The following is a 24149-nucleotide window of genomic DNA, read 5'->3' as shown; positions in this document are numbered from 1 at the left end:
CTCTGAGTATTCCGAGGGAATTCTGGGAAGTGTTTCTTTCTGTGGCCTATATTGTTAAAATATTGCATGGTATTTTTCCTCTTACAAATAGAAAGTTGGGTTTTAATATGGAACATATGTAACACCTATGCCCTCTATCCCTGACTCAAACCCCAGTCTGCCCCCCAGAGCTGAGAACGTGCCTTCCTCTCTCCCTCTTAGGAAAGGGTGAGGATCCTAACACTCGTTTCAAGTTCCTTTTCCTGTCTTCCACCTGAAGACTTGTGAGCTATCAATGGGGGTGTGTTAGTTTCTGAGGGCTGCCAAAAGGGTCCCAGAGGGTTGGCTCAAACAAGGATGTCCATGTTCTCACAGTCAGGGGCCCTAGGGCAGGTGCCCCAAGGCCTCTTCCCACTGTGTTTGGTGGCTCACAATTCTTGGCATTCGTGGTGTGTGGCCATAGCACTCCAATCTCGGGCTCTGTTGTTACATGGCTGTCCTCCCCAGTTTTCCCCCTTCTCTTCTAAGGAGGACATTTGTCATGGATTTAAGGCCCACCCTAAATCCAGGATGATCTCATCTCGGGATACTTAATTACATCTGCAAAGAATCTCCAAGGAAGGTCACATTCACAGGTTCTGGGTGGACACATCTTTTGGGGGCCACCATTCAATCCACTCCGGTGGGTGATGCAGCTTTGAGCTTCCCGGTCAGGATGTGATGGTTGTGGTGAGGGGATGTCCTTACTGGTGCCCCCAGCCTATTGCAGCCAAAGAAGGACTTTGAGTGAGGTGAGAACTGAAGTTGGCCCGAAAGGTGGCCCTCAGGGAAATCAAGGAAATGCTGAGTCTCTCCACTTCCCTGAGGGCCTGTGTCAGTGAGGTCACCATGGGTACCTGCACACTCTTGCTCCACAGTAATGACCAGACAAACGAAAGCAAGACCCTCTGGCAACAGGGTTCTTTCTGAGTGTGTGGGCTGCGGTGAGGAGCCCCAGGTCTGCCATTAGATCCTGGCCCCTATCCCAAACCGTGGGCCGGCTGCCTGTCCAGCTTCCCCAAGCCGGGCCAGCCTGCATTACCCCCATATATGAGGAACCCAGTTATTCAACAAACTGGAGGCACCATCTGCAGCACAGAGGGAGAGCTGCTCCGGCAGACACCGACCACACACTGGAAAGGTCTCTGCCCTGGAGGGTGGACCAGCAGCCCAAGTGTGCAGATGGAAGGGCAGCAGGCGGGTGGGAAGGGGGTGCTGCCTGGAATGCAGGTGTCCAGGTAGGAGGGAGATAGGAGACGGGAGAGTGAGGCGGGAGAGCAGAGGGCTCTCTGGGCAGGAGACCCCCAAGGCCGGCTGCTCCTGCCTCCATGGCTGCTCATGTTAGATTAGAGCAGGACCATGGGCCAGGTCCTGTGTGTCCCAGGGGGCTCTGTGTGTCCTGAGGGTGCTCAGTGCCCTGGGGGTTCTGTGTGTCCCAGGGGATTCTGCATTCTGGGGGGTCCTGTGTCATGGGGGTGGTTCTGAATGGAGAGGCTTCTATACTTTCATATACTTCTGTTTGCTGACTTGTATACATTTGGCTATTTTTGTGTACATTTTACTTCTATATGTGTTAAAAACCCCGTAAAGTATTACCATTTTCATTTATCTTTCTAATCGATTTAAAACAAGAAAACTCTCTTACACTTACCTAAATTTATATGATTTCTTGGAGTCGGGGGCTGCTGTGGGCCCTGCCTGCTCATGAGGGGCTCCAGGCTCGGCGGCCTCTTTGAATCCCCTCCCCTCCCGAGGGTGGTCGTCCTCAGGCTCAGCTCCGCCCCTCGCAGGCGGTCCCCGCCCCCAGACGCGCCGCGCCCTCCTCCGCTCAGGCCCCGCCCTCCCCCGCTCAGGCCCCGCCCCGGGCTCGGACACGCCCTCCTCAGGTCCGCCCGCCCCCGGACGCGGCCACGCCCCCCGTAGACCCGGGCCCGCCTCCGCGCACGTGACGCTCTCGGCGCTCGCTCCCCGCCCTGGCCGTCCGCGGGTGGATGCGCCCGGCGCTCCGCAGCGCCCTGGCTGCGCGCGCACGCACGGCCGCTCGTCGCTTCCGGCCGCGGCGGCCTCCGCGCCGGCCTGACGGGACCCCAGCCCCGGCCTCCCGAGCGGCATGAGGCGGTGAGGGGCGGCGGCGCCATGAACCTCCTGCCGTGCAACCCCCACGGCAACGGGCTGCTCTACGCCGGCTTCAACCAGGACCACGGTGAGGGCGCCCCGCCGCGGCCCCCGGCCCCGCCGCCTCCCCCGGGGCGGGCCCGGTCCCTCCGGCCCTCACGCGGACAGACGGCGGGCGATCCCGCGGAGCCCCGCTCCTGCGCGCCCGGCCGTTATCGCCGGGCCCGCGTCGGCGCCCCGCATCGGTCTCACCGGAAGCCGTCCGAGGCGCGCCGCCCCCGGCCGCGCCTTTGTTCGGTGGGGTCGGAGCCTCTCCGGCGGAGGCGCGGCCGGGGCTCGGGCGCCGCGGGCTGGAGCCGCCTTGCCCGTGCCGGAGGGCCTGCGGGCGGGCCGAGACGCGCGGCGGCTCCCGGGCCGGCTGCCGAGAGCCCTGCGCGGCGCCTGCGCGGCCCGTTCCTGAGGGTCTGCGCCGCGGGGCCCGCGGGGCGAGGAGGGCGGCCTGGCGCGCCGGCCGGCCTGCGGGGTCGAGTCGGTGTCACCGAGGGGCACGGCGGGGACGGTGGAACCTGCGCCAGCCCGAGACAGCCGGTGGTTCTCGCCCATTGCGCGCGGCGGGCTCTCGGGCCTTCGGGGCCGTGGAGGGCTCCCGGAGGCGGCGGCGGGCACACCGGGAAGGCTGGAAGGGGTGGCGGCCGCGGCCGGGGACCGCAGGCGGTGTGGGTTCGCTCGCGCTGCGGGGATTGCGGAGGAACGCGTTTAGGATCCGGGAGGTGTGCGTTGGGGGCACGATGTAGGACATCGGGCAGTGTGTGGCTGAGCGCTTGGGTTCCGATTACTGGAGGAGGGCTGGTGGGGTTTTTAAGAGGTTCTGGTAATATGTGAGAACTCTTTAAGGACTTAATAGGGTTGTGACAACTCCTTAAGAAACGTGCTTTCAGTGAAGAGTTGGTCGGCTGATAGTGATGGAGGGGAGAGAACTGTAAAAACTCCTGCGGTGACTTTCGCGTCTGTGAAAGCAGAAAGATTGAACCCATTTAATGCAAGGACATCATTTTTATATACCTGCCTTAACACGAAATGAGGAATCTTTGTGTTAAGCTTCAGTATAATAATTGAGGCTCATAATGATGCTAATTATTTAAGAAAGCGGTAAAGTTTATAATATTTTTATAAAGGTTTCATCAAAGATTGTTTTAAAAAGACAGCTTCGGCTTTTAAAGGGATGTATTTCAGTTGTCTGAAAAATGCGCTTTTGTAAAACTAGCTTGTTTCATTGTAACAAATTTTGAGTAAAGCTTACAGTGTTTTCGGGGAAAAAAAATGCTTGTTTCCTTAAGCTTTTGGTTACCTTTAGGTTAATTTCCTGTGATATAAATTTATGCCAGATGCTGAGTTGATTACATTTTGCTTTTACTTATACTGATTTTTAATTTTTACTCTCGGCGCTTTTAACACTCTCATTGCAACTTTAGGCTTAGAAATTATTATTATTATTTTTTTGGAGGAAGATCAGCCCTGACCTAACATCTGCTGCTAATCCTCCTGTTTTTGCTGAGGAAGACTGGCCCTGAGCTAACATCTGTGCCCATCTTCCGCTACTTTCTATGTGGGACGCCTGCCACAGCATGGCTTGACAAGCCGTGCCAGGTCCACACCCGGGATCCGAACCGGGGAACCCCAGGCCTCTGAAGCGGAACATGGGCACTTAACTGCTGCGCCACCAGGCGGACCCAGAAATTATTATTATTATTGTTATTTTTTTTTAAGATTGGCACCTGATCTAACATCTGTTGCCATTCTTTTTTTTTCTTCTCCCCAGAGCCCCCCAGTACGTAGTTGTATCTTCTAGTTTTAGGTCCCTCTGGCTCTGCAATGTGGGCCGCTGCCTCAGCGTGGCTTGATGAGTGGTGCCATGTTGGCACCCAGGATCTGAACTGGGGAAACCCTGGGCCACCGAAGCAGAGTGGGTGAACTCAACCCCTCGGCCACGGGCCCGGCCCCACAGTGTAACTTCTGACAGCAGAGATGAGTTTTGCCTGTCTCTGCACTTTCTTTTTGTTTCTGGCTTTTTTATTCAACATAATGTCTTTGAGATTTTTTTCCGTGTTGAGTACAGATGGTTCTCATTGATGTATAGTGTTATTTTGTGTGCATGTATCAAATTCTTTTATCCATTCTACCACTGGTGGGCATTTGGGTAGGTTCCCCCTTTTTGTCTATCACGAGTATAATAGTGCTACCACAAGCATTCTAATAGATGTCTTCTGGTGAACGTGCGTTGTCGTTTCTGCAAGGCATGTGTACCTCGGAGTGGACTTGACAGCTGTAGTAGATAGTGCAAACAGTTTTCCGAAATGGTTGTACCAGTTTGCCCTCCACCAGCAGTTACTGTGCCTCTGCCCCACCTCACACTTGGTATTTTCCATCATTTTGGCCATTTGGGGGAGTGTGTAGATCTCCTTGTGTTGTATTTGAGATTGTATTTGCACTTCCCTATTTTGTATGTTTACTAGCTATTTAGATATTCTCTTTTACGAAATGTCCAAGTCTTCTGCTAAGTTTTCTATTGGGGTCTGCTTTTCTCTTGTGTATTTATAAAGATTGTATATTTTTATATGTCTGTCCGAAATATATGTGTTCTGGTGAAGACAAATAAGGTAGGTGCAGGCTTAAAATTCAGGAAAGATGTAATAGTTGACAGAGGAAGGAAAAAGATTCAGCTACTGTATTGTGTCTGTATCTTCTGAGAAACAAAACTCTGATATCTGTGTCCAGATTACATGATTCCAGTAACACAAAAAGGGAGTTGCAAACCAGAATAAGTTATGAGATAATAAGCAATGTGGCACTTTCGAGTGTATTTCAGACTCCAGGCTAAGATAAAGTGCATTTCAGAGCCTGAAAGTTGATTGCAGAACACAGTCTCCAGCTCGCTGGGTAAGTGTCATGGGTCCTTGAATCTGTCGTGTTCTGCAGTTTTTAAGTAACTTGGACAAAAAATAGAAGCACACTTTTCACCTTTGGAAGGGTGGCTGGTAGAGCAGAATAATTGGTTCCAAAGCTGGAAATCAGTAAGATTGTCATGCAGACTAGTTGTGTGCTTGCTGTGAGGGACCAGGCTTTGCAGCGTGTCTTATGAAAAAGAATTGGAGAGTTTGGCTTTTGTCCTTCCAGCCACATGAGCCAACAGTCAGACATGGTAGCGTTTAGGGAGGTTAATGTGGTCTTGGGTTGCACTTAAGGCAAATGGAGTCCAGGTCATAGGATCATCTTCAAACTTGAGTGCTTCCTTCAGCTCCTGACAGTTCCCTTAACTGGACCATTAACAACCTGCTGTGTGACTTGGAGATGGTGACCCGGGTCACTGGTGGCCATGACAAGGGTTTAGGGAGTTAGGATTATTTACAGGAGAGAGTTGAGGTCACGGGAGACCTCAGAGCTGCCATCTAAAAGACTATCCTGGGGCAGCCCTTTGCTCTCTTTCCCCAAGCCAGAGTGTCAGCACCTGCTGGGATTGTGGCTGTTCTCCAAGAGACATGGGCTTTCTTGTTCATCGCTGCCTCCCTGGGACTTGGCACCTGACACACGGTGCTCGAGAGATGTGTTTGGAACAGGCAGGCCATTATGTGGTGAGCATTACGAGAGGCCGGTGTTGAGGGAAATGTGCAGTGCCAGAGTGGCTTGTGGAGGTAGCTGGTGAGCCCCTCCTCCTGGAATGAAGAGTTCAGGTGGAGCCTGGTCCTCAGGAACACCAGAGAAGGGTCCTGAAGTGGGAGGTTGGAGTGAGTAACTCCAGAGACTCCTTTGCATGTTAAATGTCAGACCGAGAATGTGCTAGGACGTGTACATCATTTAATAACAGTCTGTGAGAAGAGTAGTTGTGGCGTGTGCAGACAATGTCTGTGGGGCCTGAGCATCCCCAAGAGTTCTTAGGAGAGGCCACTTTCTCCAGACCCCTTTCTTTCCTTTTGCAGCTCTAGGTCTGGGGTCCTTAATGGAGACCCCAGCAAGGTGATTAATGTGTTTCTCTCACACTTTAGGATGCTTTGCCTGTGGGATGGAAAATGGATTCCGAGTCTATAACACTGATCCACTAAAAGAAAAAGAGAAACAAGGTAAGGGGTAACTGACATTTTATAATTTCTCCCCTTTCCAGCCCTCAAAGAGTCTAAATTTTATCTTGCAGGTAGCGGGGGTGGGACGGCTGGTTGTGAGAAGTAAATGGGGTTAGTGGCCCTCCGTCAACTTGGATGGCGCAGTCTTCCTTTCGCCGAGCTTCTCGGATGCTGGGCTCTGTGCGGGGATAAGTGCTGACTCAGTGGGCGTCGCCCTGACTCTGATTTCGCCAGTGAATTATCAACTTTGGAACAACTCATGTCTTTTCCCGTCTTCAGTCCTTGCTAGCTCTACGGGAAGAACAAGGTGTAGTTGATGCAAGCCGTTGTCACTCTTGCTGTTGAGTGTAAATTGCAGAGAATTCCAATGATGGATTAAACTGCAGCATATGGGACTCTTAACTCTTGGTAAATGACCAACACTTAGAAAATATTATTTGTAGCAATAAATTATAGTTGCTTCTGTTTACTTATTTCAGTGTCTTAAATTATGTTTTCATGGGATACAAGTTTTCAAAAGCTGGAATCAGGAATTTTATTGATAATAACAGTGGTCCTTTTCCCATTTGACAGGAAAAAAATACTAAATTTACAGGTAGAATTTTTTTTTCAATTTGTTTTTTCCTCCTACATATTTTTCTTAAGCTTTTGTTGTCTCCCAGTCCTTACCTGCTGGGAGAATCAAGCACTGCCAACAGATGAACAAATCTCGGATAAATTACAGAAAAGGAACAACATCCTTTTTCTTCCTGCAGTTGTGGTTTTCGTTTTTATTCAATGTGCAAGTTACAATTTCTGATGCTTGAGCTGTTTCTCATCTGTAAGAGGAAGTTGCGCATTCTGGTGCTCCACCAAACATCCCCCTTCCATTTTAACAACTCGTGCGGCAGTGGAACCCCTTTGACAAGTGAAATCTTCCTCACAACCCTGGTATCTAAAGCAGTCAGTGTTGCTTTATATCTGGAGTTGATTTTGTAAGATGAGCTCTGCAACTTTCATTTATTAGAGAAATAAAGCATAGCCTGGTGGTTAAGGGCTGAGATTCTAGACCTGAATCCTGGCTCTGCCCCTTACCAAGTTGCTGTGTAACCTTGGGGAACTTCCTCACCTTCCCTTGGTCTCAGCTTCTTTATGTGTAAAGGAGGACAACTGCTTACCTCCCAAGGTGGTTGTAAAGATGAGTGGATGTGTAGAACGCAGCGCCTGGCCCACGTTAAGTGCTCTGTCAGCTTGTGCCTCCTGGTTTGTTATAGCGGTAGCAGCAGTGTTACTCTAACGTGAGTCGGTGGGATCAGTGAGCGTCACAGGCATGGTGGGAATCTCCCATCAGTCTTCCGGGCATCTGGCTTCTGTTTGTTTTGGTTGCATAGTGAATTAAGACAACTCTACTTTATACATACTTAGGAAAGTTACAAAGTATTTTGAAACAGCTTGACTTGTAAATTTCAGGATGCTTTCTACTTAAGTTGACCCAGAAACTTAGAGGAATTGTAGATATTAGTTTCAAAGTTGAATCATTAGCGTATTAACAACTGCTTCCTAATTAATGAAATGTTTACAATAAATTCAGGATTTCTTATAAAAATAAGTTAGACAAGAAGCATCTAAAACTCCTAAATTCCAGAAAGGTTTGCCATCATTCTGCTGTAGTGCACGTGTTGTTCACTCGTGCTGCTGCGCTGCACTGTCTGAGGCAGGCTGTCCTTGAGTTTAGTGGGTAGTGAATTTGGTGCAATGCTTTTTGGTGATGCATTGTAAGAAATTCACCCACATGTGCTTGTAGGTTCATCTGCTATTACATTTCTGGCAACTTACAACTCAACCATAGAAAACAGGCGGAAGACTTGACCTTGTTCCTTTTTTATCTTCGTGGTTTGCTTTCCTAAATGAGGAAGGCGGTTTGCCTGCATTGCAGCAGTCATTCCAGATCTGGGCTCTCGGCCTTGTCTCCTGGGACTGTGGCACTGAGTAAGGAGACCGCATGATTGGCCATGAGCAGGAGTGCCTCTCCCAGGCGCGCCCACCGCTGGCAGGGACTGGAAGCTGGTAGTGCCAGGAAGCTGTCTTGAGGATCCCTGAGCAGCTTTCTCCCACCTGCCTCTAGGGTGTTGTAGGTCCTTCATCTGATGCACGGCTGGAGTGGGTTTTCTCAGTGGTCAGAGAAGCATTGCTCTGCTCCAGGGAGAGGCCTGGACTTGCATAGTGCAGCCTGTCTTGGGTGAATTCCTCACCTTCTCTTGATCTCGGTTTCTTTTTCTTTTTTTTTTGCTTTTTCTCCCCAAATTCACCTAGCACGTAGTTGAGTATTTTAGTTGTGGGTCCTTCCAGTTGCGGCATGTGGGGTGCTGCCCCAGCATGGCCTGACGAGCGGCGCTATGTCTGCACCCGGGATCTGAACCGATGAGACCCTGGGCCGCCAAAGTGGAGCGTGTAACCCAACCACTCAGCCATGGGGCCGGCCCCTGTCTCAGTTTCTTTATGTGTAAAATGAGGACAACTGCCTACCTCCTAAAGTGGTTGTAAAGATGTTGTTGTTGTTTGTGCTTTTTTGTGATAAAAAGAAAATAACATGAAATTTCCCGGCCGTTTTAAAGTGTAGAGTTCAGTAGTGTTAAACGTATTCCCGTTGTTGAACAGACCTCCAGAACTCTGTTCATCTTCCCAAACGGAAACTCTGTCCCCATTAAACACTAGCTCCCCATTCCCAGCCTCCCAGCCCATGGCATCCACCATCTTACTTTCTGTCTCTATGAATTTGACAACTTTAGGGACCTCATGTAAGTGGAATCATACGGAGTTTGTCCTTTTGTGCCAGACTTATTTCCCTTAGCAGAATGTCCTCCTAGTTCATCCATGTTGTACCATGTGTCAGAATTTCCATCCTTTTTGAGGCTGAATATTCCATTATATGGGTAGACTACATTTTATTCATCCCTCAATAGAGGTTTGTGTTCGTTCTACCTCTTGGCTATTGTGAATACTGCTGCTATAAACGTGGGTGTGAAAATATCTCTTGGGGATCTTGCTTTCACTTCTTTTGAATATAAACCAAGAAATGGGATTAGTGGATCATGTGGTAATTCTATTTTTGAGTTCTTGAGGAACCACCAAAATACTGTTTTCAGTAGCAGCTGCACCAACAGGACCACGTCCTTGTCAACACTTGTTATTTTCTGATTTTCTTGATAGTGGCCATCCTAATGAGAGTGAGGTGATATCTTATCATGGTTTTGATTTGCATTTCTCTAATGTTTAGTGAGGATGTGGAAAGTGTTGAGTATCTTTTCATATGTTTGTTGGACACTTGTATATTGCCTTCAGAGAAATGTCTGTTCAAGTCCTTCGCCCATTTTTTAATTGGGTTATTTGATTTTGTTGTTGTTGTTAATGTTGGGTTGTAGGAATTCTTTATATATTCTGAATATTAACCTTTATCAGGTTTATGATTTGCAAATATTTTCTCCTGTTCTCTAAGTTGCCTTTTCTTTCTGTTGGTTGTGTCCTTTAGTGTACAAAAGTTTTTGAGTTTAATGTAGTTCTATTTGTCTATTTTTGCTTTTGTTGCCTGTGCTTTTCATGTTATATCCAGGAAATCATTGCCATGTCCAATGTCAATGACCAATGTCCAATGTCATGAAGCTTTTTGCCTATGTTTTCTTTTAGGAGTTTCATAGTTTTGGATCTTATGTGTAGGTCTTTAACCCATTTTGAGTTAATTTTGCGTACGGTGTAAGTTAAGGATCCAACTTCATCCTTTTGCATGTGGATGTACAGTTTTCCATTAGCATTTATTGGAGAGACTGTCCTTTCCCCCATTGGGTGGTCAGCAATTACTTAGTAGCAGGTTATTAGAAGTTTCACTGAGCTCTAGTCTATTGCAATCCATTAATGTTTTCAGGAGTCTAAAGGCCAAGACTAAATGTTGACTGGCAGTTCATCTTCCTACTGAGTGGTGAATGAGTTTGTGGGAACCAAGGTAGTGGCCTCAGTTGCTGGAGGTGGTGTCCTCTGCTGCGGGGTAAAGAAGCCCTGGGCTTTTATGCATCTGAAATCACACACCTAGCCGCGAGAGGAGTGCTCTTTAAGGAATGGACCGTTGTAGTCATTTGGGTTTGGACAGTGGCCACATCCTATTAAAGCCAGAATTACTTTGAGGTAGCTTGTGTGTCAAAGGACTATTAAATTGTTTATAAGAAAAGCTGTCTTCACTGTGAATAATATTTTTTTTTTTTAAGATTTTATTTTTTCCTTTTTCTCCCCAAAGCCCCCCGGCACATAGTTGTATATTCTTTGTTGTGGGTCCTTCTAGTTGTGGCATGTGGGACGCTGCCTCAGTGTGGTTTGATGAGCAGTGTCATGTCCGCGCCCAGGATTCGAACCAACGAAACACTGGGCTGCCTGCAGTGGAGCGCGCGAACTTAACCGCTCGGCCACGGGGCCAGCCCCTTCACTGTGAATAATATTAAATATATAGTCCTTTCTAGGGTTTCTACTAGGCCTTGCATTTTAAGTTTCTTATAGACCGAGCTGATGAACTTTGCAATCATCTTGTGCAGCTATGCCTGCATAGGTGGAAGTTGATTCTTAGGTTACCTTCTAATTTTCAGAGGTTTTGGCTCCTTACTTGCCTTCTGCTGTGCCCAGGAGCTACAGTCATTACCGACCAGAGTGCAAGGTTGGAGGAAGCTGGGTGGGGCAGTCCTGCTCTGCAGCATAAACCCCTCAGAGCCAGGTCTGCTTCTCTGAGCCCCAGACTTCTCATTGGGCTTCCTACTGCCTGCCTTCTGTCGTGGAGGACCTCTGAAAATTGGCTGACATTTCCCTCAATGTAGTTCATGAACGTTTTTGAGCATTTCAGACTTCAGTGGAAGAGGTGTTTAAGAAGATAAAAAGCTCGACTTCTGCAATGAAGCATTTAGCATGCTTTTTTAGATTTTGCTACCTACATCTTAAAATATGAATTTAGGTATTTCATAACTTCTTAGGATGCTCTGTGCTCAGCGTTTATTCATGAAAGCACAGTTCATGATGACGGGATGCAGCCTGTAGCTAATTATTTTTCCTAGGTGGTCACCATTCTGGTTTCTGACTGTAGTTAGATATAAATTGTGATTAAATATCACATGCTCAGTGTTAGGTTTTCACTTTTTTTCTTGTAAAATATATATACTAACTTCTTTTTAATGTCATTTCAGAATTTCTAGAAGGAGGAGTTGGCCATGTTGAAATGTTATTTCGCTGCAACTATTTAGCTTTAGTTGGTGGTGGGAAAAAGCCGAAATACCCTCCCAACAAAGGTAAAGTTCTTGTGCATTTAATACTCATGCCTCATGTGTAGCAGTGTCTGGAACTTTAGAATATCTTTGTGTCTTTGGCCACACTTGACATTCCCTGGTAGTCCTGTGAAGTCTGAAGGACTAAAGCATCCACAAAGAGAGCATCTGGTCTCTGCTGTTCCCAGAAGAAGAAACGCCTGACAAGGGTCACTTGTTCTCATCAACATAGTTGCCTGCTTTTCAGTTAATTTGGAAGTGGGCGCATGCCATGCCTCTGGACCCCATTTTGTTCTGGGTATTCTCCTGTGGGTTGACATCACAGATGTGACGAGTGCATTTTAAAGCAAGATATAGGGAGATTACTTTTCTTACAAAGAGCAGTTGACCTCCAGAAACACTACTTTGGTTGCCATGTAGAACAAAAAACCAACTTGGCCCTAGGTTTAAGGACATTGTTTTTGGTAAGTGTGTGTAAGTCTGTGTGTGTTCAAAGAGATTGCAGTGTGAAAGATCTGGTTCTTTTTAAGTAAGGAAGAAACAGAAAACTTTACCAACCACAGCTGTGTGCTTCATGCCTACCAACTAGATATTGGGGGAAGAGAAAGAAACCCAGGAAAGGAGGATAGAATGGCAGAAGGGTGGCAGGTGGATTGGGGTAGTGGGTGGAGACAGATCCAGGGGGCCTTGAAGACCAGGTGAGGGTGTGGTCAGGAAGGCAGTGCTGTCAGATCTTAGGAACATTCTAGTCTAAAGCAGTGTGTAAGGCTGAGTGAAGAGACACCAGAGGTTGGAGGCAGAAACGGGAGCTGTTGTTCACAGGACGGGGTAGGGAGAGAGAAGCAAGTGTGGTCATCAGAGTCAAAAGCTGGAGATGGGTGGAGGAGGATGAGGCCTGAGAAAAGTCACTGGGCCTGCTAACCTGGGTGACCACTGGCGGCCGTGGAAGACTGTTGAGTTGGAGCCCGCTGGTAAGTGACAGGTTCCACAGAGGATGGGTAGTGGCAGAGAAGGTGGAGACTGCGCTCTTTCAAAGTTTGGTGGGTAGTGATGAAAGTCTCCCAATAAAGAGTGAAGACGAGGGTGGGACGTGTTCTGGGGGGTGCCCTGGGCAGGAAGAGGAGCTGGAGGTCTGCTTGAGATAGTGCAGTGGGGTGTAGCCCAGGCCTGACAGGAAAGTGAAGAAAGGCACAGAGTTCTAGATGAGCCTTGACAGGCTTGGGGCCCAGGCTCACAGTTCTCAGTGGAGCCTAATGGATTCTATGAACTGCCCTCAGGTGAGGGGTCACCCTGACAACCCCTCCTGAACAGCCGAGCAGGTGTGTACAGCCCCCCAGCTTGTCGTCACAGGCTGAAGAGCAGAAAGCCCAGGGTGCTGTCCGGATCATTGCCAGCATGGCCCAGATGAGCAGCACCTGTGGCTGTGAGTCCTGCAAGAGGCCACCCAGAAGTGACATGGAAGCAGCTGTGCTTGGAGAGAGAACAGGGGCGGGTTGTGCAATGGAATAAGAATTACTTTAACTGGCGTCTTTGGGGATGGGCAGAAGTCCTACTGCTGGATCAATTTTTGTCTTGTCACGAAGAATTTTATTGATCATTGATGAGGAAGGGAATCAGGAGCCTGGTGTGTTGGCCTTCCCTTGCCCCTACCTATGGCACTGTTAGGAGAGTGCCTCCCTAGGGCTCTTCCAAGGGAACAGTCGGACTGGATAATCTCTGGGGTCTCCTTCACCTGTAACATCTTACTCTCCATAGGAAAATTCCAACAAGTGAAAGGGTCTCAAATTTTATAGAGTTAGAGGAAAGCAATTTTCTAACATAAAATTTTGAGAAAAATTTAAATTTACTTATTGTAGAGTGCTAAAGGCAATTTTAAAATAAGAATTTAGTCTGTTTAAGCTTTTGTAAGATTAAAAATGTTTTTTTTCATAATGTCAAAATTCCTTCATGAATTTACTCTTAATAATTACAAATAAAGATACTTGCTGTTGAACTGTAAAGAGTCTGGCATCTTTGGTTTCTGAAAAACAGAATAAAACAAGACTGGAGGAGACAGGCTGTCACAGTGAGACCAGCTGAGTTCTAATGGAGACTGTTCAGGCAGAGCAGAAAGCCCTTTTCATTTAGTCAAGAGCTTAGAGGACAAAGGAGAATTCTAGAATTACTGAATATAGTCTTGCATCACTTAATGACCGGGACATGTTCTGAGAAGTGCGTCATCAGGCACTTTCATCGTTGTGAGAACATCACAGGGTGTACTTACACAAACATAGGTGGTGTAGGCTCTACACCAATGCTGTATGGGACTGTGGGAGCACTGCCATCATAAGGGCCTGTCATTGACTGAAATGTGGTTATACGGCACATGACTGTATACCTTTTGCTATCAGGAGCTGTATTAAAAGACACACACACAGAATCCTGCATAGCACATTTGAACTTTCTGGCACACTGCAGGAAGGCAGCTCGAAGACCTTGGAGGCCAGCGGAGTTTCCCCCCCTTTACAAATGGGGAATTGACGGTCAATCCAGGTTAGGTCCTTGGATTTTTCTCTCTACCCAAGCATCGCATCTGGTCACTTTTCTTTTGAGAACAAGAATTTGTGATGCTGCCTTTGTTGCTTCATCACGCCTTTTCCAGAAATTTCTGATAATGGAATTCACCCGATTTGTGACCCCCTTGACATGGCTCCTCTGGGATTCTGTCTGGTTTTACATTTGCTTTCCATTAGACTTGTTGGTGTGAGGCAGCGGAGCCAGAGGAAGTGCGCTTCCGAATCCCTTTACAAGTTCAGCAGTACGAGTGTCCTTTGCCCGGAGGTTGTGAACATGTGGGCTTTGGAAGGTTATTATTTTCGATAAGAAACTCTATTGACCTAGTGATTCTTCCACTTAATATCGTGTTTAGTGCATTTAAGGAGGAGCCAACTTTAGAGGTTTGTTGAATGAAGAGATTTATCAAACAAAGATGGTATTTTAAAGGAGTAAGAAGAATAAAATTGCTTCATTTTTGAATGGTCATAGATTTTAATTAACCTCTTCAATAGTAAGTACATTTTATGTTACTTAATAAGTTTGGTAGTTCTTGCAGGCTGGTATTAAATTATCTCTTGATTTGAAACTTAGGTCCCTTAGTCCATTCTGTCAAGACTTAGGCCTGAATCTGGCCTCCAGGACTTGTGTTGGTCATGGTGTCAGGACTTGCAGGGAAACATTCGTTCCCTCCCTTCCTTGGTCACCTTGCCCCTGACCTGACTGTGAGGGAGACTCACCTTCCCTCACGTCACACCCTCCATGGATGGCTTTCCTAGTAGAGAAGATGGGAATGGGTGGATACCCCACTCCCCATGCCTCTTCCCAAGCACAGTGCTGGTCGCCATTCCCATCCTCACAGGTTATCTGTCAATTATCTCAGCCCTTTGGATGCAGACTACTAATCCATCATGATAAAATATTGCAGTGTGAGCAAGAAAACGCGACAGAAGACATTCCTGAGCTTCAGGAAGAGTAAGAACAGTCAGGGTGGGGTTGAGGTCCCTGGCCCTGGTTTTTATCCATCTAATTCCACAATAAAACCGAAACCTTTTTCACACTTAGTAACTATGGTTAGGCTTGCCTTGTGGCTCAGTCAAGTGAAACCTAGGAAGGAGAGGTAGGGAGTTTGCCTGAAAAGAGGAGAGATTAGAGCATGTATGAACGCGTGTGTGTTTCAGAGAGAGACAGAGATTGACTGCCTCCGGTGTTGAGCAGGCGTGTGAGTGCTGGAAGAGGAGGAAGGGGAGGGAACAAGTGAGCTCTGGGCTGCCAGAGAAGGAAAGGTGTGAGTTGGAGGTGTTCTGAGACCTGGGAGGGAGGGGGACCGTGGTTCCTAGTGGGAGAGCAACATCTCTACCTGGTCCGGTGTTTGTGGGGTCAGGACTCCTTCAGAAGTGGCCTTAACGATGCAGCACTGTAGCCTGCCTATTATTGTGTTCATAAATCCTTTCTGACATTTCAGTGATGATCTGGGATGACCTGAAAAAGAAGACGGTTATTGAAATAGAATTTTCTACAGAAGTCAAGGCAGTCAAATTGCGGCGAGATAGGTATGTTTGATATCTGATTCTCAAAGTGGAATAGTCGCTTTCTCTGAAGGTGGCTGAAATACTGTATAGAAGGAAGAAAAGTGTTTAGGAAAATGATGTATTAAGATGTGATAACTAGTTAATAACCCAAAGGACATAAGGATTATTTATGTGCCACAAGGAAGATGGTGAACTTTACTGGCTTTCAAGGATCTCTTGGAGGCAAGTAATCAGTGGGCATGGATGAAAGGGGCCTGCCATGGACCAGGCCCTTGGCTCTCAGTCCTTCAAGAGAGCTGGCCCCATCCAGCAGGTGCAGACGAGGACACAAATTTTGGACCTTGAATTGCCTCACTCTTAGTCCATGCTTTTCCAAATGCTGCTTCAATACATATTTTCAATGTGAAAGTAAAGGAAAATTCAGAACCTCCTGTAGTGAGAAGGTGTCATTGAACCTCACCTGTTGAAAGTAGCAGTTTTCTCTCACCCATTGCCTTCATGGTGTTTAAGAGAATATAGGAGTTTTTCCCAGTATTTTGAGCAAGATAGAGCAAAGCTTTATTAATCTGGATTTTAATCTGGTATGATTTACATGTTCTGCTCAGCTCTAGGAGGACAAAGGGTGTCAACAAGGTGAATGTAAAAAGGGGTCTGTCGTGCCCCGTTCATAGGTAGGTTTGTTCCTTCCAGTAATGTCAGTATTTAGGGGCCTTTGATAATGCAAATATTGGAGCCAAATCAAGAATCTTCTACTTCCCAACATTTCTGAATGATCAAGACATATCTGAAAGCATAAGAAATAGAATTTCTGCCCCATATGTTCTACTTGGTTCTTACTCTAGAGGAAATATTTGAAGATAATGTGTCTTCAGACCTCAGAACGGTCTGTTAGCTGGCCTCTACGCAGGTGCGAGGAGCATGCCCATCAGTGCCCTGCTCCAAAGACCTCAGCTGCAAGGGGCCCTGGCTAAAGAACAAATGATCCTTTTGTGTATGGTGTTGCAGTGTTTGAGTTTCAAAATGATAACAAAAATCACAAAATGTTTTGAGTTTCACTTTTGGAGAGAGGAATTCTGATTGTATTTTTTTCTTTACAGAATTGTGGTGGTTTTGGACTCCATGATTAAGGTGTTTACATTCACACACAATCCCCATCAGTTGCACGTCTTTGAAACCTGCTATAATCCTAAAGGTAAATTCAGAGAAGGAGGGACGATGGAAATTGGCTTCCTCGTGTCCAGTCCAGACAGGGATGCAGATCTGCGCTGGGTGCCTTCTCCTCCAGGCAGGTCTTTATCTGAGCAGCTGGCGTCCGTGGGGAGCGGAGTCCTGAGGCGCATCAGGGCTTTCTTCTTCCACACCCTTCCCTAGCTCGCTCTGCGTCTTCTTGGGTGGACTGTCCACAGCCCGGCCTCCTGGGCAGTTGTCCTGAGACCTGCCCTCTCATCAGAGTCGTGGGGGGCAGGCTTTCACCAGACTCTTCCAAAGTCAGCCATTCGGGAGCCCTGTGGTGGGCCCCAGAATCATGTTTTCCTTAAGTTCTGAGGCATTTCCTTCCCTTTTTCTTCTGGAGGGAGGATTGCTTGTAGCTGACTTTGTGATTCATTATGTCATCTTAATTTCTCTTTAAAATTTTTGTCTTTTTCTCCCAGCTTTATTTTGGTATAATTTACATAAAACTCATTTCAATAAATTTTATTTACTGTAAACAGTTGTATAACTACCACTACAGTCAAGACAGCAGTCCCATCACCCAAAAAACTTTCCTCGGGCAGTCGCCCACCACCACGTTTTGCTGTGTTTGGTGTCTTTCTCTTAGTATTGTTTAGATTCCTTCATGTTTTTTGTGTATATTATCATTTTGCCCCTTTTTATTGCTGAGTACTATTCCATGGTCTGGATATACCACAGTTACTATCCCCACCAGTTTTTCTGGCTCTTATAAATAGAAGCTGCTATGACTGTTCACGTATAAATCTCTGCATGGATATATTTTTCATTTCTCTTGAGTAAATACTGAGGAGTACAATTGTTAGGTCATGTTGTAACTATATGTTTAACTTTATAAAATACTAACAAAGTGTTTTCCAAAGTCGCCTTATATTGCATTCTCATAATCAGTGACTTAGGAGAGTTCCCATTGCAGCATATCCTTGTCAGCACTTGGTACTGTCCATCTTTCTAACTTTACACGTTATTGTGGCTGTGGTCATAGTATCTCCCTATGGTTTTGGTTTACATTTCTCTGGGGACCACTCATGTTAAGCAGCTTTTCATATGCTTATTGCCATTCCTATGTCTTCTTTTGTGCAGTGTCTGTGACTCTTTTACCCATTTTAAAATTGTTTATCTTATTATTGAGTTGTAAGAATTCTTTATACATTCTACATAAAGCCCTTTGTCATACTTTGCAGATATTTTCAGTTAATCTGTGGCTTTTTGCATAACAGAGATTTTCTTTATGTTTCCTTGCAGAAGTTTAATAGTGCGTGTTTTGTTTGTTTGTTTGGTGAGGAAGATTGGCCCTGAGCTAACATCTGTTGCCAGTCTTCCTCTTTTTGCTTGAGGAAGATTTGCCCTGAGCTAACATCTGTGCCAATCTTCCTCTGTTTTCTATGTGGGACAGCACCACAGCATGGCTTAGTGAGTGGTGCATAGGTCCGTGCCCAGGATCTGAACCTGCTAACCCTGGGCCGCTGAAGCTGAGTTTGCGAACTTCACTACACCACTGGGCCGGCCCCAAATAATAGCTTTTGATCCTAAGTTAGGTCTTTGAGCTATTTCAAGTTAATTTTTTTATATGGCATGAGGCAAAGGTGCAGATCTGTTTTTTTCTATATAGATATCAAGTTTCTAGTAACATTTGTTAAAAAGACTATTTTTTCTGCATTGAATTACCTTGGTACTTTTTTTCTGATCCTATAAGTGTAAATGATCTGTGTTTCTGTCCTTATATACCATACTGCCTTGATTTCTGGAGCTTTAAAAAAATTCTTGAAATTAGGTAGTATAAGTCTTGCAATCTTGTTTTTCTTTTACAAGAAATTTTTTTGACTGTCTAAGACCTCTGCCTTTCTTTTCAGCTTTATTGTCGATGTGTCTCTTTCTTAAACAAAAGCCTTTGGAGGTTTTCGTTGTGACTGCACTGATGGTAGAGGAATGTGAATTCCAGCGCGTGATCACAGCACGTGCTCCATCGGCCAGGGTTCTGGTTCTCCTTTGCAGTGGCGCACTGTCTTATGCATCTATTGTCAAATTTATTCCTAAATATTTTGGTCTTTTTATGCTATTGTTAATGGAGTAGTTTTTAGATTTTACAATTTTGCATTGTCAGTGGCTGACATGACGAAAGACAGACATTTGATAAAGTTTATTCAATAATAAGTTCAGTAAATGTTTCCAATTATGAGATGGTCTCCTGGGAGGTAGCTTTGCTTGGCCCTCTGATACCCTTTACAATGAAAAGATCTTGTGACCGATTTAAATAGAAACCCGTGAATAATTCCTGTTATTTTCTCTTGGGAACTGGAGGGCAGAGAGCAGATTTTGGTTGTGTGGCAGCAGAGGCTCTGAAGGTGGTTTTGAGTCCTTGGTGGGTTTTCTCTGTCTCTGTTTAGGCCTCTGTGTCCTGTGCCCCAATAGTAACAACTCCCTCCTGGCCTTCCCGGGCACACACACGGGCCATGTGCAGCTTGTGGACCTGGCCAGCACCGAGAAGCCGCCCGTGGACATTCCTGCCCACGAGGGCGTCCTGAGCTGCATTGCTCTCAACCTGCAGGGAACAAGAATTGCAACGGCATCTGAAAAAGTGAGTGCGTGTCGCCCCTCACTGAGGTCGTGTGCTCCCATAGCTGCCCTCGCACTCCTTAGGACTGACTTGTGGCCTCTGCAGGAAACCAGTCCTTCCCTGAGGATTCTGACTCCCCGCAGGTTCTTGGCTACTTCTCTCAGGAAATGAGTTGTGGTTGACATAGATGGTCCAAAAGCCGTTTTATTTGGTCGTGCCTCATCTTTTTGGCAGCTGAATTACAGTCTTAGCGTCTCTATCTAGCTGTGGGAGTTATAAATAAGATGCTGTTTCTCTAGACAATGAACTGACATCACTCAGGGAACGGGTCAGCCTGGGCCTTGTGTTCTCTTGGGGCTCCACCAGGGAGCCGATGCATGGGCTTAGTGGAGGCTGATGCCCGTGGACCTGGGCCCCAGGTCTCCCTCACTGCCCAGTGCTGTTGGACTAAAGAGTCACCAACTTGTCCTCAGGTAGGACAGAGGGAAAGGTTGAGTTTTAGATCATGAGGGTGAGTTGGGGAAGGGTTTTATGGGCTAATGGGTTTTTGAATATAAATCATTTCAAAAAACTAATTAAAAAGTTGTGAATCTTTGATAATGAAACACTTCACTGTTTTTCAAAGGGGACCCTTATAAGAATATTTGATACTTCATCAGGGCATTTAATCCAGGAACTACGAAGAGGATCTCAAGCAGCTAATATTTATTGGTAAGAGTGAACATTTCGCCCTAGAGAAGGCCATTGCTTTGGGCTGCCTGGAAATGGGTGCTGTGTGATTGGAAGGGAGTCATGACCCCCACTGTGAGGTGGGCGGAGGCTGCTCTGCTGTTAAGGGGTCGGGTTTCAGCTCGTTTTATTATTACTAATTTTGACTTTTTATTATGGTAATATATACAAAAGTAGAAAGAATATTATATTAACCGCTGTTAACCCATCACTCTGCTTTAGTATTTATCAGTATTTACAGTTTTATTTCATGTCTTCACTATCCCTTCAGCATAGTTTTCTGTAGTATTTTAGGGCAAATACTAGAGACCTTGTCAGCTCACCTGTAATTCCTTCCGCCTCCTTTGAGAGACTGAACTACCTCTCCGATAATTGTTCCACACCCCCTGGTGTCTGTTGCACTGAAGTGGCTGGACCCCAGCTTGGGCAGGATTTCATTCGTTGCATCTGTGGTCTTTGCAGGTGTTGAGCAGCATTTGGGTCTGAGATAAAAACGTAATTAATGTATGAATTTAGAGAATGTGCCTGTGGGCCCTGTGGTGAGCGGCACGCTCTCCTGTCTGTCTGCTCTCAGGGCCTCTCCAGCCAGAGCAGGTACCTGCCCCAGACCAGGGATGCCCACCTCCAAAGGGGTAGCCTGCGCCTCGAGGGGCCAGGCTTGTGGAGGAGGAGTTTTTCTCACCTGAGTGGGTAGCCTCAGGGACCCTGGGGTTTCAGAGTCGCTCTCCATGCCACTCAGCCTTGTCAGTGCACCCAAGGAGGGGCCCAGCTGAGAACGCTGGGTCCTGTCCACCTTAGACCTCTGGTCCATGTGAGCACTGTTGGCTGTCTAAAGAGGGGGTGGCTCTTAAAATTGCTGTCTTGAATATGGGACTGCCGGGGTTTGAGGCGTGAGCTCGCATGGCTTGTTGCTGTGGTTGGAGCTGGGCTCTACTGCATTCACACAAAAACCGAGTTGCTTCTGCTTTCTCGGCAGCATTAACTTCAATCAGGACGCTTCCCTCATCTGCGTGTCCAGTGACCATGGCACAGTGCACATTTTTGCTGCCGAAGATCCAAAAAGGAATAAACAGTCTAGGTAGGTTTCCCAAAGTTAAAAGGAGTGTCATCTCAGTGTGGGCAAATTCAGAATTAAGTCACAGTCGGGATCTCTCTCATCAGCCGTTCATTTGATTCTTTGAAAATCAGTACAGAGTATTTGATGCTACAACAGTGACATCTTTACTCCCCTGTTGTTGACTCTTAGAAAATGTCTGATGAGGATCCAGGCACCTTTCCATGTTTGAGAACTTGGTCCTGAACTCCAGTGGCTGTCCCTGTGTTTAGAAAACTGACTTAGTGGCAGTAGAAACCTGTGCCCCTTCAGGTGCTAATGGTTTCTGGTTTTATTATAAAGCCATTTGCAAAGACTTAGTTTTTTCATGTAAGAAATAAAAAAATTAAAAGCAAAAACAGATGTTAGATCATTAAGGCTAAGACTGTATGAAAGAGAGCAGTGTCTTTTTAACTTTGTTAGGTGAATGTAACGTCCTTCCTTTTCTTCCTTGTCCTCATAGTTTGGCATCAGCCAGCTTCCTTCCAAAATACTTCAGTTCCAAGTGGAGTTTTTCCAAGTTTCAGGTTCCCTCAGGCTCTCCATGCATTTGTGCCTTTGGAACGGAGCCAAATGCTGTCATTGGTAAGTGGTCCTTTCAAGTCAGGATGTCCCTCAGCACCACACCAGCCCCACCAGCTGCCCCTTCCTCTCTCTCTCCTGGGGGTGCAGTGCATCCCACTCAGGGTCTGCACAGCCATTTGTGATGTTATCAGCTCCCTGCCCTCCAGGGTTTCCCAGGAAATCGTTGGGACAGATCATTTGGTTTTTGAACTGATGACCAAAGAGGATTTTTTCGTGTTGCCAACACTCCCAGATTAGTTGGGACTCTTGGCCACATGTGTGAGCCCCTCGCCGCCCACAATCGCTTTGAGTTGCTGCTCAGCTCAGCTCGGTGAGGGCTGCTTGCTTTTAACTTTGGGAAGAGACACTTGAATAAAATGGGTCTCCTTCTGTCCCAGCGATTTGTGCAGATGGCAGCTACTACAAATTCCTCTTCAACCCCAAGGGGGAATGCATCCGGGACGTCTATGCGCAGTTTCTAGAAATGACCGACGACAAGCTGTGACTCTTCACCAGGAGTGCAATCAACACCCACGGCCGATCACCCCCAAAAGCGCTGAGTGTGCCCCTCAACTTCCTGGGGCTGGTGCCGGCGCCCTTGGGCCTTGTGGGTAACAGGCTGGAGGGACTGTCTAGGGGACCTTGGTCTCAAAGCCATATGTGGTTGTCTGTTTTCCTAAGCAAGGCTTCCCATTTCCAGTACTAAAGAAGCATACTCACCAGGGCACTACAGACACTTGAGTGGCTCTGAGCAGCTCGTGCCCGACTGCTGGCTTGGTACCTTTAGTTCAACCGTGACGCCAGCGTTAGTGGTTCCACCGCATCCTCGCACCTACAGTTGAGGGCTCCATACAAACTTAGGGACTGGGTTAAGAAAAGGATGGATAAATTGAAATTTGTTTTTGGCAGCAGAGTCCATCATTTTTACTGAGTCTATAATGGGGAAATGAATAAATCTGTAAATGTTAGTTCTTACATTATAACCAGATTTAAATAGAATAATACCAGCAGCTGGCCTTAGAAAATGAGAAAGGAATTCCTTCTCCCATCTGAACCTGAAGGAAAAAGACAGTGTATTAGAGAACACAGGGTGGGTGTTTCCCATGTGAACTCCGTGTCGTGGTCGTCTCTGTGCCTGTGGTAAACCTGTGGTTTGGTTGTGTGTGCACATGTCTTTGTGTTGGAGCTGTTGGATTTGAGGCTGATGCCAGGCCACCCAGTGAGCAGAGCGCTCTGGGCGTCACCTGTGGTCTCCTGGTGAAACTCCGGTTAAAAGCTTCCCTGTTACACGTAGGGAACAGAGTAACGCGCAAACTTTGAAAACCTCGTCATAGAAGAAAGCGTCACTTAGCTTAAAGGATGTGAAGGGAAGCGTCCGCCGTCCCTCCAGAGCAGCACCTGGTTTCTCGGCGGGAGCGGGCACCTGCCGCTCCACCTGCTGTCTCTCCGTCTTTTTCTCTCCCCAGCATTTCTAAGAATAGCTGCACACTAACATTTCGAGAATGAAAGGCACATCACGGTTTTTAAGATTTGGTAACTGAAATAGGTTATGGGCTCTCTATTCTTAGTACTACTTGAGTTTATATTTAATTTTCTTAAACTACCTTTAAAGAAATTTAATTTTATGGTTTTGATTTTAGGTTGCAAACATTTAAAATCTGCAGCAGCAAGTTCTCCATTTTGCCAGTTCTTTTACTGTCATGTAATCAACTAACTTTGTATGTGGATTTCGATGTAAAGTATGCATGTTACTTTTATGTGTATTTAATCATGAAATTTAATTTTGCACATTTATTTGTAATGTTTCTTTTAAATAAAAGTGACTAATTTTGTTGTACTCTGTACCTGTCAAGGGAAAAGAATTGTATGTTACAAAGCCAAACCCCTAGTTTTCACAGCGGTTGGACTGTAGGCCTCGGAACACCCCATGTGTCTGCGTGCCTGCACTGTCCAGGCGGCAGGATGCCCTGCCGCACATGTAGGTGTTGGCCTGGCCTTCAGATTCCTGCCTGTGGAGCAGAGGTGATGAGAGGAATGTTCAGGCATTGTTTCGTCCGTCAGGCAAGCTCTGCCCGCTGTCCCTGGGGGCGAGCCTGGGCTCACTTTGGGGGCGACACCTGTGTGGTCTTGGGGCCGCCCCGTTGATGTGTTGACTCATCTGACATTTTAGCTCTAACTTTCAGTAGGTGGGTAGGAACGATCCTTCACATTTATATGATAACTAGTTTATACTTTATCCAAATGCAATCCCTCTAGTGTATCCAAATATACATTAAACTAGGGGAAAAGGCCTATAAAGAAGGTGGATGTCTCAGTACAGAGACAGCTTCGGATTGATGAGGAACGCAGCGCAGATTCAGGGGCTTGTTCACTAGCCCTGAGAGAGACCCA

General features: G+C 46.7%; 1 protein-coding gene across 4 annotated transcripts; it reads left to right on the top strand.

The window, feature by feature from the left end:
• The first annotated feature begins 1959 nt into the window (after window positions 1–1959).
• WDR45B (WD repeat domain 45B) lies at window positions 1960–23595 on the top strand. 4 transcript variants are annotated; one of them, XM_070483893.1, is made up of 12 exons: window positions 2065–2221; window positions 6174–6248; window positions 6528–6656; window positions 11444–11545; window positions 14916–15028; window positions 15519–15606; window positions 16683–16777; window positions 19203–19393; window positions 19998–20083; window positions 21078–21179; window positions 21658–21779; window positions 22157–23595. In XM_070483893.1, the coding sequence occupies exons 5-12, from the start codon at window positions 14965–14967 to the stop codon at window positions 22261–22263; spliced, it is 855 nt and encodes a 284-aa protein (XP_070339994.1). In that variant the 5' UTR covers window positions 2065–2221; window positions 6174–6248; window positions 6528–6656; window positions 11444–11545; window positions 14916–14964; the 3' UTR covers window positions 22264–23595. The 4 variants fall into 4 exon arrangements, with proteins under 4 accessions (XP_044600249.2, XP_070339992.1, XP_070339994.1 ...); XM_070483891.1 differs by lacking the exon at window positions 14916–15028 and having other exon boundaries at window positions 2044–2221; XM_070483892.1 differs by lacking the exon at window positions 6528–6656.
• The last annotated feature ends 554 nt before the right edge of the window (window positions 23596–24149 follow it).

This window comes from Equus asinus, chromosome 13 (genome assembly GCF_041296235.1).
Source record: "Equus asinus isolate D_3611 breed Donkey chromosome 13, EquAss-T2T_v2, whole genome shotgun sequence".
Lineage (NCBI taxonomy): Eukaryota > Metazoa > Chordata > Mammalia > Perissodactyla > Equidae > Equus > Equus asinus.
Note: the sequence above shows the minus strand (reverse complement) of the source record. Positions and strands in the feature narration are given on the sequence as shown.

Bases quoted from the DNA above. Each gene is read 5' to 3' on its own strand.
- WDR45B (XM_044744314.2), top strand. From the start codon at position 2,155: ATGAACCTCCTGCCGTGCAACCCCCACGGCAACGGGCTGCTCTACGCC. The intron at 2,222-6,173 runs GTGAGGGCGCCC...CTCACACTTTAG, and splicing joins CGGCTTCAACCAGGACCACG to GATGCTTTGCCTGTGGGATG. The intron at 21,780-22,156 runs GTAAGTGGTCCT...CTTCTGTCCCAG, and splicing joins GGAGCCAAATGCTGTCATTG to CGATTTGTGCAGATGGCAGC.